We start from the raw sequence: 14828 nt of genomic DNA on the forward strand, positions 1-14828 counted from the left end.
GTGTGTATGTGTATGTGTCTGTGTGTGTGTCTGTGTCTGTGTCTGTGTCTGTGTCTGTGTCTGTGTCTGTGTGTGTGTGTGTGTGTGTGTGTGTGTGTGTGTGTGTGTGTGTGTGTGTCTGTGTGTGTGTCTGTGTGTGTGTGTATGTGTATGTGTCTGTGTGTGTCTGTGTGTGTGTCTGTGTCTGTGTGTGTGTGTGTGTGTGTGTGTGTGTGTGTGTGTGTGTGTCTGTGTGTGTTTGGTTCGCTGAGTGTGTGCTGCTTGTCTTTTTAATTGTAACATATTTGAACATACTTTATAATATTATAAACTAGACTAACATAACATAACTTAACATAACTAAACTTATTTTAAATGGTCTTTCCCCTCAAACTTACATATTTTGAATCATAATTCCTCAGGTATTATATTGTATTTTAATGTGCTATCCTTCCCCCTCAGGGCCTGCTGAAGGTGGCAGTGGAGAACGCCCGCGTGCAGGACAAACAGATCGCGGCGGAGAAGAGAGAGCTGAAGATGGAACTCTACAGAGAACGAGAGATGAGAGAAAGTCTGGAACGCCAGCTCACCTCAGAGCTACACAGCAGAGGTATGAATAACATAACACTCTCTCAATATAGCTGCTTTTATATGGACGTTATTTAAACTACAGAGCAGAGGTACGACTGGCTACGAGATTATATATATATAATACTCAAAACAATGCATTATGGATGTTATACTATTATACTATCAGAGTAGCGGTAGGAATAACATAACACTCTCTCAACAATAGCTGCTTTTATATGGACGTTATTTAAACTACAGAGCAGATGTAGGACTAGCACCAGATTCTTTCTATCATTTCATTTAATGGAGGCTCATGACCGTAGTGCCATGGTATGCAGCACAAACATACACATTATAACAAAACAAAATAAAAAATGTATTTAATATTCTCTTAACAATAGCTGCTTTTATATGGACATTACTATAACGTTACTGTTTAGATGGACTTGTAATACAGCGAACTGATTGAATGTTTTGTTAAGAGAAAATGTCACGAGATTGTATGAACTGTTCATGTAGCAACATGGACAAGCGCACCAACAGAACAAGATTATAATGATCATTTGTCTACCACAGGGACAATAGCCGACTTACAGAAAGAGATTGTTTACTGGTCTCATTTGTCCCTCCCCAGCCTCCATCCAGAAGACTTGAGGGCAAAGACTTGAGACTTACTCGTGACTTGCCAAACAATGACTTGGTCCCACCTCTGATAGATGGATAGATAGATAGATAGATAGATAGATAGATAGATAGATAGATAGATAGATAGATAGATAGATAGATAGACAGACAGACAGACAGACAGACAGACAGACAGACAGACAGCTAGATAGATAGATAGATAGATAGATAGATAGATAGATAGATAGATAGATAGATAGATAGATAGATAGATAGATAGATAGATAGATAGATAGATAGATAGATAGATAGATAGATAGACAGATAGATAGTGTTACAGGGACAATCGCCCTAACAGAAAGAGATTTGACCCTTTCTATTTGTCCCTCCCCAGCCTCCATCCAGAAGCGGCTGAAGAAGGAGAAGAAGGCGAAGCGTAAGCTGCAGGAGGCGCTGGAGTTTGAGTCCAAACGGAGAGAGAGAAGCGACGCGCTGAAGCACTCCTCCTCCTCATCCCCCTCTCCCGAGCCGCTGAGCAACAACAACAACATCAACATGAACGGTAAGACCAAGGGGTTGCTGCCTCAATTAGAACTTATTTTTTGGGCATTTTTATGCTTTATTGATAGTGTAGAGACAGAGTTGTAATGGGGCAGAGAGGGGAGTGACATGCAGAGCACGACCGCGGGCTGGAATTGAACCCGGGTCCGCTGCTGGCCGAGGCCCATGGGGGGGACGCCCTACCAACTGAGCTAAGGGCGCCCCCAGAACGTTGTTTTTTTTCTAAATCTGTTTTCTTAAAGCCCATGTAAAGCCAAATTGAATAGCTATGTACTTTGGGGAGTTAGTTAGTTGCATGATAGTAAAGCATCTGAAACGAGTTCTATTTATCAATCCAAATTAAAGTTATTCTCATATATCAAGGACAACAAAACTTTCAGTTTGTGTCAATTCTAGCGCCCCCTTTTGGACAAAACCAGTAGTGTTTTTACTACGCCAGCTGTTGTTCCTGGGTGAGCGTATATACCCATGACAAAGGCATCAAGAAAAACTATATAAAAATATCATTCTTTGCACTGATGGTCTCGTTTGCTGTTACATGTCATTTATGATCATCAGAGGAAGAATGAGACTGTTTCAGAAATGTTTAAAAGTTCCTCGTAGCACCTTTAAAATGCTCCGAAATTCAGAACAAAACAAAATAACGTCAAGACTAGAATCCTCTGGCCTAATGTCTGTGTTGTCGGCGGTTTGTTTATTTCCTAGTAAATCCAGTTGTGTTTCTGACCGGCACACGTTTACAAGGAGCTTTATGTTGTTTGTGTCTTTGTAGTTTTTTTGAATTAATTTAGTTTTACTGGCCGACCCACTGAGCCTGTGTCCTGTGTGTGTGTGTGTGTGTGTGTGTGTGTGTGTGTGTGTGTGTGTGTGTGTGTGTGTGTGTGTGTGTGTGTGTGTGTGTGTGTGTGTGTGTGTGTGTGTGTGTGTGTGTGTGTGTGTGTGTGTGTGTGTGTTTCAAAACAGACGCTGCTGCAGCCGAGGATAAACCTGAACTTAATGGAAACCAGCAAGACAACGGCGCTGTACAAGGTAGTTACGCGCACACACACACGCACGCACGCACGCACACACACACACACACACACGCAGAAACACACACACATGTAAAGGGGGAGACACTCACACAGCAAAAACATAAAAAAACACACAGACTGCACATTAATGCATGCAGACTCATGCTGACATACACACAGAAACACATGTACACACACAGTATAATAATAAAAAATAAACATAAAAAACACAGGCTACACACTCATCCATGCTTACACACACACACACACACACACACACACACACACACACACACACACACACACACACACACACACACACACACACAGACACATGCCATATATTAACAGGTATGACACTGTACACAAGCGTGTTCAAAGGCAGACTTACAAGCACACACACACACACACACACACACACACACACACACACACACACACACACACACACACACACACACACACACACACACACACGTGGTAGACACATGTGTGTGTTGGGGCCCCGGCTAGATTAGTGGAGACATTAGGCAGACGCTGAGACACTGTGGCCTCCCTTTGATGTGCTCACCTTATCAGACGCACATGTGTGTGTGTGTGTGTGTGTGTGTGTGTGTGTGTGTGTGTGTGTGTGTGTGTGTGTCTGTGTTAAGGAATAATTTGAATTGTAGCCTTAGAGGATGAAGACATGTAGAGACATTTGTGTAGAGTGGTTCATTCTTTAGGAGAGTGAGGACATATTTGCAGTGCAGACATTCTCGTAAGCAACTTCATTTTTTGGGAAAGTAACGGCATGTTTTTACAAGTGTCAACATTTTTGGGTAGTTTAGAAAAGTGATGCCAGGAAATGAGAACACTTTATGTTAAGAAGGGAACAATTTAAGCTAAAAACCTTCTTATTTTTGAGAATGAAGACCATTATATTTGAGTTGGGACATTTTGAACAGTGAGGACATCTTTGCAGACTCAGGACGTATGTAGTTACGACATATTTGGGGTAAATTAGCACATTTCTGGAGAATCATGACCGATTTTGAATTTAGATTTTTGCGAGCGAGGACAGTTTGAAAACCACCATCGTTTCATAACAGTTGCTAAAAACAATGAAATATCCATTCAGAGATTGTAGGCCCACCGTTTCGAAAACTGTATGAATTATCTCTATCATATAAACAAGCTAAGGACGGCTAACAAAACAATTTCCGACCCCGACAATGTTCTGAATAAAGAGTACAATTTATTGCCCTCAAAGTAGAGATATAAGGTCCCAAACTTGTATCAAGTAAGACCTAAGCGCTGTTTAGCTCACCAGTTAAGGCCTTTGCACACCGGGCGCGACGCGAATAAACGCAACGTAAAAGCGAATGTTTTGAAATGTGAATTTTGTCGCGTCCCACTTTAGAAGCGACGTCCCAGAAAAATCGAACTCAGTTCGAAAAAATAAAAAACGCAAATTTGCGATGCGAAATGACGGCGCTGGTGTGGAAGCTTGTATTGACTCTGAATACGTTTGTTAATTAACGGATTAATCGCACGAATAAAACGCGCCCGGTGTGCAAAGGCCTTTAATCCTCAAACTACATACAGAGCTTAATCCTAGATCATACTGTACGCAGATGATGTTGTGTTCTGTTGTTGTAATGTTGTTCTGAATGGATTAGTTTTGGGTTCTGTCTTGAAGTCGTATTGCCTTTTGTTTGCTGTAAGAAATGTTTTATGTTAGGGCTCCGGCCTTCGTTGCAGTGGTCACGGGTTCAAATCCGACCCGTGGACCTTTACTGCAGGTCATCCATCCTCTCTCTCTCTGTCTCTCTGTCTCCCCATTTCAACTCTGTACTGTCTAATAAAGCCTGAAATGCCAATCCCATGCGATGCACAATTTTAGATCTGCTTTGATGAAGATGTACTGTATTTTGGACATAAGAACATTTTTGAGAAAGCGGAAAACATTCCTGTTTTTAAAATAAATCTTTGAAGGGTTGAAACTAAGAAGTTGTGGGCTTTGGGGAATGCATCTTGCCGATGATTGCCCTCAGAAGTAAAGTAGTGTGTGTGTGTGTGTGTGTGTGTGTGTGTGTGTGTGTGTGTGTGTGTGTGTGTGTGTGTGTGTGTGTGTGTTAGTATGCATGTCGTACTCTTTCCACCAGCTGTGCTCAGTCCTCCCTGACATTGAAAAGCTTCACTTGAAACTCTGCGTGTGTAGAAATGAATATGTACAACACACACACACACACACACACACACACACACACACCGCTCTGTACCTGTGTGTGTGTGTGTGTGTGTGTGTGTGTGTGTGTGTGTGTGTGTGTGTGTGTGTGTCTTTGATCCACACTGGTGAGACAGGGAACTCTAATTAGCTCTCTCTCCTCTTTAGACCCCTTTTAGATCCCCTCACTTCTGCAAGCCAAGCACTACGACACACACACACACACACACACACACACACACACACGCTCGCAGACCCACCTGATTTCATTAATGTTGATTGGCCCAGTAGGACCCCTTTGCCGCCTTACTCACACACACACACACACACACACACACACACACACACACACACACACACACACACACACTGAAAAAACCCACACTCATCCTCTTGCCATAAAAGCATTTTGCACCTACGGTGGTTTACTTACACACACACACACACACACACACACACACACACACCTCTCACCTTCCACACTCTTAATTAACGAGTGAAGAGAAAAGTGCTGAATACAAAGAAAGACATCGGCATTACAATCAGAAAAAATGAGAAACAGGGAGAGAGAGAGAGAGAGAGAGGGAGAGGGAGGGAGGGGGAGAGAAGGAGGGAGAGGGAGAGAGAGAGAGAGGGAAGGAGACAGGGAGGGAGAAAGAGAGAGGGAGAGAAAGAAAGATCAGTTGCTCTTGGTTGTTTAAAGCCGACCGTACTAATTAGATGAACAGAATATATGGAAGAGATGGAGGAGAGAAAGAAAGGATGGATGAGGGCAGAACAGAGGAGGAAGTAGGGCAGTAAAGGGTAATGCAAACGCACCCCAGTCACATTTATATAATTTATTTTTGAGAAATTTAAAAAGATTTACTTAACATTTTGATGTAGATTGTCATTGATGCTTTATCAGAGAGTGTAATTTTCACCCTGTTAATGTTTGTGTTTTATTAACCCGTCTTGTTTTTTTTTTGTTTTTTTTTGCCTATTGTGAAATCTTGTCGGATAAAAAGAAATGTCTATGCACTGTCCCTATAATAAAATAAAAATAAATAAAATAAAATAAAATTAGATAAAATTAAATGCATTTTCTTTTTGTTGAATACAATTTTAAAAAAATAAAACAGACTATGAGCTCTCTATCATTTTGTAGGTTACCGATAATTTACCAAGCTAAAATATCTACAGTCATATGAAAAAGTTTGGGAACCCCTCTCAGCCAGCATTATAATTGACTCTGCTTTCACAAAAAAAAGATAAAAGTGGTATGTCTTTAATTTACCAGGAACAGCTAAGTACTGGGATGTTTTCCAAACAAAGATTTTTTGAAAAGCAGTATTTGGTTGTGTGAAATAAAATAAAATGTGAAAAACTGGCTGTGCAAAAATATGGGTACCCTTGTGGTTTTGTTGATTTTAATGCCTGTAACAGCATGTAAAACTGATGACTTTAAACACAAAGTTGGTTGGATTATGTTGTTAAGCCTTGAACCTCATAGAAATGTCTGTTTAATCATGAGAAAATGTATTTTAGGTGCCTAAATGCAAGTTGCACTTCTCTTTGACTCTCTGCTGAAGTGAGACAGAATGGGACCATCAAAACTGCTCCCAAAAGATCTTAAAAACAAAGATTATTCATTATCATGGTTTAGGGGAAGGCTACAAGAAGCTTTCCCAAAGGTTTCAATTGTCAATTTCTACTGTAAGGAACGTTGTCAGGGAATGGAAGGACACAGGCACAGTTGCAGTTAAACCCAGGTCTAGCAGACCAAGAAAAGTACAAGAGCGGCATATGCGGCGGATTGTGAGAATGGTTGCACACAACCCAAAGATCACCTCCAAAGACCTGCAAGAACATCTGGCTGCAGATTGTGTATCTGTACATGGTTCAACAAATCAGTGCAATGTTGCCGGCTGAGAGGGGTTCCCAAACTTTTTCATATGACTGTATATATACATGAAATGAAAGGGGGAATAAAGTGGAGAAAGGTATTTGGTGTAGAGGTGAAGGAAGACAAAAGAACGAGGGATGAGAAGGAGGAGTTTTTGGGGCCACTTTGGTGAAAACAAATTCAGAGACTTCGACAATATTACAAAAAATAAAATCGTAATTTTCGGAGAGAGAGAGAGAGAGAAAAAAACATAATATTAGGATTATGAATATTGCACTAAAACGGCAAAGACAGGAAGAGGAGAGGGAAGAGTGGAGCTAAGAATGGAGAGAATTAAAAGGATAGTAAAGGTAAAGGAGGACAGGAGAAAGAGGGAGGAGGAGAAGGAGGTGTAGAATCCTTTGAGAGAGTTTTGATAAATGTGCCCTTGTTCTCAGACCTGGTGACATTTACCTCCGACCGGCTGATCGTCTGTTAACAAGGCGGGGCAGCGGTATTATTAACCAGGACACACACACACGCACACACACACACACACACACACACACACACACACACACACACACACACACACACACACACACACACACACACAGGCAGAAAACACACAGGCAGGGAGCACACACACACACACACAGGCAGAAAACACACAGGCAGGGAGCACACACACACACACACACTGAACACACACACACACACAGGTAGCGTACACACACATACACACTGAATATATACACACACACAGAGGCCGTACACACACACACACACACACACACACACACAGGCAGCGCACACACACATAGGCAGCGCACACACACACACACACATAGAGATACACACGCTGCATGCAGACACACACACACAACACACACACACACACAAACACACACAGAGTGCCGGGCTGAAGGGAAATTCTTTCATAGAGACATATAGAGGTGAGAGAAACGGGTCAAAACCCAGACAAAAACAAATGGTAAAGGATGAGACGAAAACACAAATCTGTTCCTATCTGTTCCCCACTGCTTATCACTGTGTGTGTGTGTGTGTCTATTGTTGAGATACTGTACATACTACATCTAAACATTAAGAAATAATAGCCCTAATAACATCTAAAAAAAGGAAGGGTTTTGGGACAGGATTGAATATAGTTAGACCTAGACTTGCTTTATTGTCATTCAATAAATACACTAGTGCACATATTAAACCTGCAGTGTGTAGAATTTTGTGTTTTATTTCCTAGCAGATTTTGTAGAAAGTAATTATAATATCCATAAGTACATGTAATTTAGTGCATAATAGCTGAAAAAAATGTTTTGAATTGTATTTTTTCCCTTAGAAAGGGTCTCATATATGTCCATATTTCTGCATATTTTGGACCAAGGCCTAGTGCCGCCATCTTGAAAGTGTCATAGTTGGAATGTCATCAGGAGCATTGTTTAAAATTTAGAATTGTTCTTGTCCTTGAAGGCCACTGTAGCTTCTGTTATTATTCAAAAGGGGTGGGGTTACCCAGGGAGCGTTGCATTCTAGAACTTTGTAGAACTTTCTTGATGATGTCATATTACACACTGCACCTTTAAACTAAATGGTGTTACCTTGGCTCACGGTGGAGTTGACACATGAACATATCTAAAATTCAAATATTCACAGAATATAAAAATATGGCATGATATGTATTTTAGTTAAGAAAGTAAACAGGCATTTTGCTTGGTTCATTGGGCCCCCCTTTGTTTAACCTTAACAGAGCCTAGGCGTATTATTATTTTCTCCACACACACACACACACACACACACACACACACACACACACACACACACACACACACACACACACAGTAAGGACAGGTAGCAGATCTTGAGGAGATATTCACTGATTTGGACAAAAAAAAGGTGATTTTGTCAACAAGCGTTCTCCAGAATCACTGACTCCACCTTTAAGTTTTTAACTTGTAGGACTCTTTAGTTTTTTAAGCAGCTGCGGCCTAAAGGAGAAATATATGAAAAGGACAAGAAAGGACGGAGAGAATAATGGGTCGAGATAAAAATACTATGAACAGATAGAGGACGAGAGGGAGGGAGGGAGAGAGGGGTAGAATGTAGAAGAGAGGGAGAGAGAAAGAGGGAGAGAGAGAGAGAGAGGGGTAGAATGCAGAAGAGAGGGATTAAAGGAGGAGAGGAGAGTGTTTGAGTGATAAAAATAGGGAAGAGCAGGAGGGAAGGAAACGAGGGGTGAGAGAGAGATGAAAGAGAAAATGTAAGAACCTTTTTTTTGCCAACATGTAGACTCCTCCAACCTGTTTCATATACACAGATAGCAACTAAAGAATGATAAAAAGGAGGACAAAAAATTAAAGGGTAACAGGTTTTAAAATGGCCAATTTTGTGGCCCTTCAACCAAGTATAATTTGTTAAAAATGTTTCGAACAATAGAGTGTGCAAAGACCTGAGAAAAAGTATTGTAATACTACTAATAATAGACATCATATTAAGAAGATATACGTAGCTAAGTGATGGTGACATTTTTCCCGTTAACTAGTGAACTACAGGGAAAAATTTCCCCTTTTTGAAAAAAAACCTGCATTCACACACATTTCGTTCGAGCGGCTTTTCAGCAATCAGACTCATAATAATCGATACTGACCCTCATTTATATCCTTGAAACTTGTATGGGGAGTGCAGTTGGCATTACATTTCATTCTAAATGTCATCAGAAAGGCCCTGATAAGGGGAACAAGGGATTTCCCGACATTTGATAACAAATTTATCTTGGAAATGTTACAAAATGCCTTTGAAACATATATCATGGGTGCAGAAAAAATTAAAAATAAAATAAAGTGTCTCCACCTATTTTCAAAACTAAAATTGACGGCCATGTAAGACAATGACAGAGAGCAAAAGAAAAAGTGTTGTAGGGCGAGAGAGAGAGAGATAATAATGGAGAGAGAGAGAGAAGGAAAGAGAGAGAGATGGAGAGTGAGAGAGAGCGGAGGTAGGAGGTAGAGGGAGGGCAGGTTTATGGTTGCTGTTATGCAGAAATGTAAACACTTTGCAACGTTCGCAGAAAACAATGACACCGCGGGGAGAGGAAGGTGTGTGTGTGTGTGTTTGATTGTGTCTGTACGTCCCTGTGTGTGTGTGTGTGTGTGTGTGTGTGTGTGTGTGTGTGTGTGTGTGTGTGTGTTTGTCTTTGTCTGCGTGTGTGTACGTCCCTCTGTGTGTGTGAGTGTGTGTGTTTGATTGTGTCTGTACGTGTGTGTGTGTGTGTGTGTGTGTGTGTGTGTTTGATTGTGTCTGTACGTGTGTGTGTGTGTGTGTGTGTGTGTTTGATTGTGTCTGTACGTTTGTGTGTGTGTGTGTGTTTGTCTGCTTCTTTTGTAGCCTATGTGTGTGTTTACGTATGTGTGTGTGTATTTGTGTGTGTGGGTGCAGCAACAGCACCACAGGGAGCGGAAGGAGAACGAACGGAGGTGAAACGAGAGAGAGAGGGTGTGTGTGTCTGTCTGTGTGTGTGTGTGTGTGTGTGTGTGTGTGTGTGTGTGTGTGTGTGTGTGTGTGTGTGTGTGTGTGTGTGTGTGTGTGTGTGTGTGTGTGTGTGTGTGTGTGTGTGTGTGTGTGTGTGTGTGTGTGTGTGTGTGTGTGTGTGTGTGTGTGTTTGTCTGCTTCTGTTATAGCCTGTGTGTGTGTGTGTGTGAGAGAGAGAGAGCCGACAGAGGCAAAATGTGAGATATGAGATTTGTATCATAAACGGAAGCAGCGTAAAGAGAGAACAAAATGCAACACTTTGATCTAAAATGTTGAATATTATACGTCCTGTTTGAATAATCATGATTTAAGTTCTGAGTTCCTGAGCAAAATGTTTGGCTTATTCGGTTTGGTTAAAAATCCATAACTCCTGAATAGGCAAAAATAGAATAACTGCTGTGATTTTAATATAGAGGCATAAATAAGGAGATTGTACAGTTGGCTTTATTTCAATACCACTAGTTCCTGGTACATGCACACATCTGATCAACCATTTGTATGTGTCTGAAATGCCAAATTTTTAAAGTATGAGACATAAATTGGATGACAAACAGACAGTTAAAAACTAGGTACAATTAGGTAGTGATATTTTGTTTACCATATGATTCACAGATTTGAAGGTATAACATAGTCCACGAATGGTTCCAATTTGTTATAATATGTTCTATTATCTTCTTCAATTTTAGAAATGTCCATACGTGCATTGAAGGGCATTTTATATCGGCTACCAGCAACATGTTTAAATGTTAGTGTCCTATTTTGAGGTTTGAATCCAAAACATTTGCTCTTACTCTCCAGGGGGCACTTGACATCTGAAAATATCCCGTAAGAAAAATTATGTATCACTTTTTCCGAAAGGTCTTAAATATCAGGACAAATCCATGACGACATAGTTAAGATTGGTATGTTGGTTTCCACAGTTTATCCAGCAAACTACCGGGTTAAATTAGTAATATATTTAATTTAATTTTTCATTTAACCTTTATTTATACTCGAAAGATCAGTTGAGGGGTGACCATGATGTCGATTCAATGATGTCGAGTCAAACAAATGCAAAGCAAGAACAACTACACAAACACAATATACAATACAAATACATCAAATATACAACAAACTGATAAAGAGAAACTTTTAGACAGAGATTTAGAGTGGCTGGAAATACAATGAAATGAGTGAAAGTACAATATAGCCTAATTAAAACAGTTACAGGTAGAGTTTGGCTGATTTAAGATAGTTTGTTTAAATTGGTTAAAGGATATGAAGGTATTCATTTTAATTTGTTGCTGTAAATTGTTCCAGATGTAACAGTTTACAGCAGGGGGGGCGCAGGCTACCTTGATTTCCAACTGACAAAAAGAAAATGTTTTTTTTTTTTTTTAAGTGCTAGCAAGCACGATGTGTGCTTGTGTATGGTCATAGCCGCGCGAAAGGCCGCGATTTGCAGTAAATAAATGTCCACATGTGTCTCCAAGTGTCTCTGTAGGCTATTTAAAAAGAAATCAAGCAAGTAGACTAATGATAACATTAATGAATTATAGGTTATCGCATCACAGAAGGCATATTGGCCCATAATAATAAAAAAACACCACCATAACTATGTTTACAGTTAAAAAATGTTTTGAATGAAATGCAAACCTCAGTGAATCATTTGCTCTTGTTTCTCTGTCCTGAGATTCACACAGACTGAGCAGTCTTGTTTAAATGTTACAAATTGAGCTAATAAACTGCACTTTGAATGTTTTTGCTGCAGAAGTTATATCAGCTAATTTGTTATCTAATTTGTTAATAAGGTGATTGTATGCAGAATGCTCGTGCCAGAAACTCATACAGTGGTTTTGTACAGATAAATAAATAAATATTAGCAGGTTCTCAATAGCATTTCAATTTAGGGGGGGGCGCGAAAACAATTATGTCCCCTAGGGGGGGCATGACAGAAAATAGTTGAGAACCACTGGTTTACAGCAACATTTTGTACTTCACTGAATCTGCGTACTCGGTAACTAGCAGGTTACTTACTGTTTACTCCTTCACACGTTCCACTGGTGAAAACGTCCTTAAATATATTAACTTGGACCTCCGAGAAATCTTTTTTTATTGACCAAACGAGTGACCCATACACACAAGGAAATAACTGTCAGATTCATATCATTGTGTTGTTCTTACTCCTTGTCAATTAATATACATTTCTGTTGCTTATTTACTTATCACTTTGCGTGTGTTTAATCTTTCCTCAGATTCCCGGCCGTTTCTGAAGACCCCCATGATGTTCTAGAGGGAGACTGACTCCGCCTTCATTAACCCTGGACCCTTCATACCCCCACTCCCCCCTCCCCCCATCCACACACACACACCCACCCTCTGCCCTGCACAGAAGAACTATCCACCTCCCACCAGCCCCCGTTTCAACCACACACACGCAAAACTTTTTCAACAACATTGCTATCGAAACTATGAAACTACGAGACTACTCCGAGGCGACACACACACACACCCTTATATGGACATCCTGTGGTCGCCAATTCTATTCTCTACTTTCTTCCTAAAATCTTTTCGACCAACTTCACTCCCACCCCATTCCCACTTTTTCTCTACTCCCCCATAGCAACCGGGGATTCCGGAATTTCTCGATTAAATTCTGTATTTCTTTTCAGTTTTCTTAACCGAAATACTTAAATTAAGAAAAATAAAAACTTGTGATTTTTTTCAAGAGAAAGCATGGACGGACATTTTTTTTTTTTTTGCTACGAAGAAATATAAACAAACGGGATTGACAGTGGACGAAAAAAAAATCTCGACTTTGACACACACAAGCGCGATCGATCGGGGAATGACATTTTTTCATGGATATCGTGTTGGGAAAATCTCTACGGATCGATTTGATTGGACGATTAAAGACTTCTAGACTTTTGTGAAATGATATAAAGATCCATTGGAGTGATGGATCGGACCAAAATGTGTTTGAAAGAAAAAAAAATTCACCACCAGCCATGAAAAATGATAATCAACTTTACTCGATTTTCATTGGCTGGCTGTCTACAGTACTCTGCTCTGATTGGTCAGGAATCGGCCAATTGAAAGAGCTCAGGATGGGAGGAATAATAAATGAAGAAAGCATATTAGGAACGGGACAAAAACACTGAAGGAAAAAGACTTAAGAGGCTATTTGTGTCTCTTGGAGTTCATTCATTTTTATGTTTTCCGTACAAGGACTGAAAAAAAACTGCATGGGAAAACTTCTCTTCTGTTGTCGTTTTGCTTATTTTATCCTCCGTACCTTCAACTCTCTCTCTCTTTTTCTCTCTTTCTCTCTCTCCCTCCCTCCCTCCCTCTCTCTCTCTCTCTCCCCCTCACTCGCTCTCTCTTTCTCCCCCTCTCTCTCTCTCTCTCTCTCTCTCTCTCTCTCTCTCTATCATTTCCCTACACTCTCTCTCTCCCTCCCCCCACTCTCTCTCTATCTCTCTCCCCCTTTCTTTCTCTCTCTCTCTCTCCCCTCTCTCTGAAAATGTTGACTACAGCTTTTCAATGTGTGAAGTATTTTCTATCAACCCTTAAAACTTGTGAAATCCAGTTTCTCAAACGATGCAAAAGTAAAAAAAAAAAAAATCAAAAAAACGACCTTAAAACAAACAAACCCTTTTTATATTAACAGTGGAGTGATTTTTAGACACGATATTATATTCTAAAAAAAAAAAAAAGTGGTGCGTTGAATTCCTCTACCTTGACATTTCCAACCTATTGACCCCTCGTAACCCGGAAGTACATTGTACAAGTTTTCTTAAACGGCGAGTGGTGCTTAAATTTTTGTTCATACATTTACCAGATGCAAATTTTATCACACATTTTCAACAATAACTTTAACAGAATTGTAATCCTTAATGCCTCTGTAAGCCTTGTCTAAAATAGTTTAAAGGTGAAACTCGAAAATGTTTTAATTTCGTGCAAAAGTTCATTTATTTCAGTAATTCCTTATGAAAACCCCAAATTCAAAATCTCAGAAAATTTGATTATTACATGAAATCAATGAAAAGATTGATTTAGAATATATAAATATCAGACCTCTATAAAGTATAATCCTGCACATGTACTCAGTACTTGGTTTGGGCCCCGCCTTTCGCATGAATTCTTACCTCAATTCCAATTAATTCTCCATGATATTCTAATAATATGAGTTTCACCATATGAAATCAAAGTTGGGTGTTTCAGTAAGCGTTCACGAAAATCTAATTGAATTTTTTTTTCATAAATATTAGAAAACTTGGTTAAAATAAAACTGTCCAGACCGTTTTTGACAGGACTGTGTGGCTGTATCAAGCTCCATGGCAACAGTCTTGTATTGTTTTTATAGAATGTTACGTCAGAGAGAGAGAGAACTGCTGTGATTGGTTCAAAATACTTATTGTGTCATAAGAACCAGAGCACAGCCCACAGCGTCATCTAAACTGAATTTGTACGTAAAAGTTTATCA

General features: G+C 39.9%; 1 protein-coding gene across 1 annotated transcript in view; it reads left to right on the plus strand.

Annotated features, from left to right (window-relative positions):
- LOC307271119 (dachshund homolog 2-like) overlaps positions 1 to 12635 on the plus strand; it is a gene marked incomplete at both ends in the record, with an annotated part of 63088 nt that extends 50453 nt beyond the window's left edge. The window contains 4 exons of the mRNA XM_080054992.1: positions 442 to 589; positions 1568 to 1735; positions 2698 to 2763; positions 12598 to 12635. Coding sequence (XP_079911118.1) covers positions 442 to 589; positions 1568 to 1735; positions 2698 to 2763; positions 12598 to 12635 — 420 coding nt within the window. The remainder of the gene's footprint in view (positions 1 to 441; positions 590 to 1567; positions 1736 to 2697; positions 2764 to 12597) is intronic.
- Positions 12636 to 14828: the final 2193 nt, after the last annotated feature.

This window comes from Ammodytes marinus (genome assembly GCF_949987685.1).
Source record: "Ammodytes marinus genome assembly, contig: scaffold_148, whole genome shotgun sequence".
Lineage (NCBI taxonomy): Eukaryota > Metazoa > Chordata > Actinopteri > Uranoscopiformes > Ammodytidae > Ammodytes > Ammodytes marinus.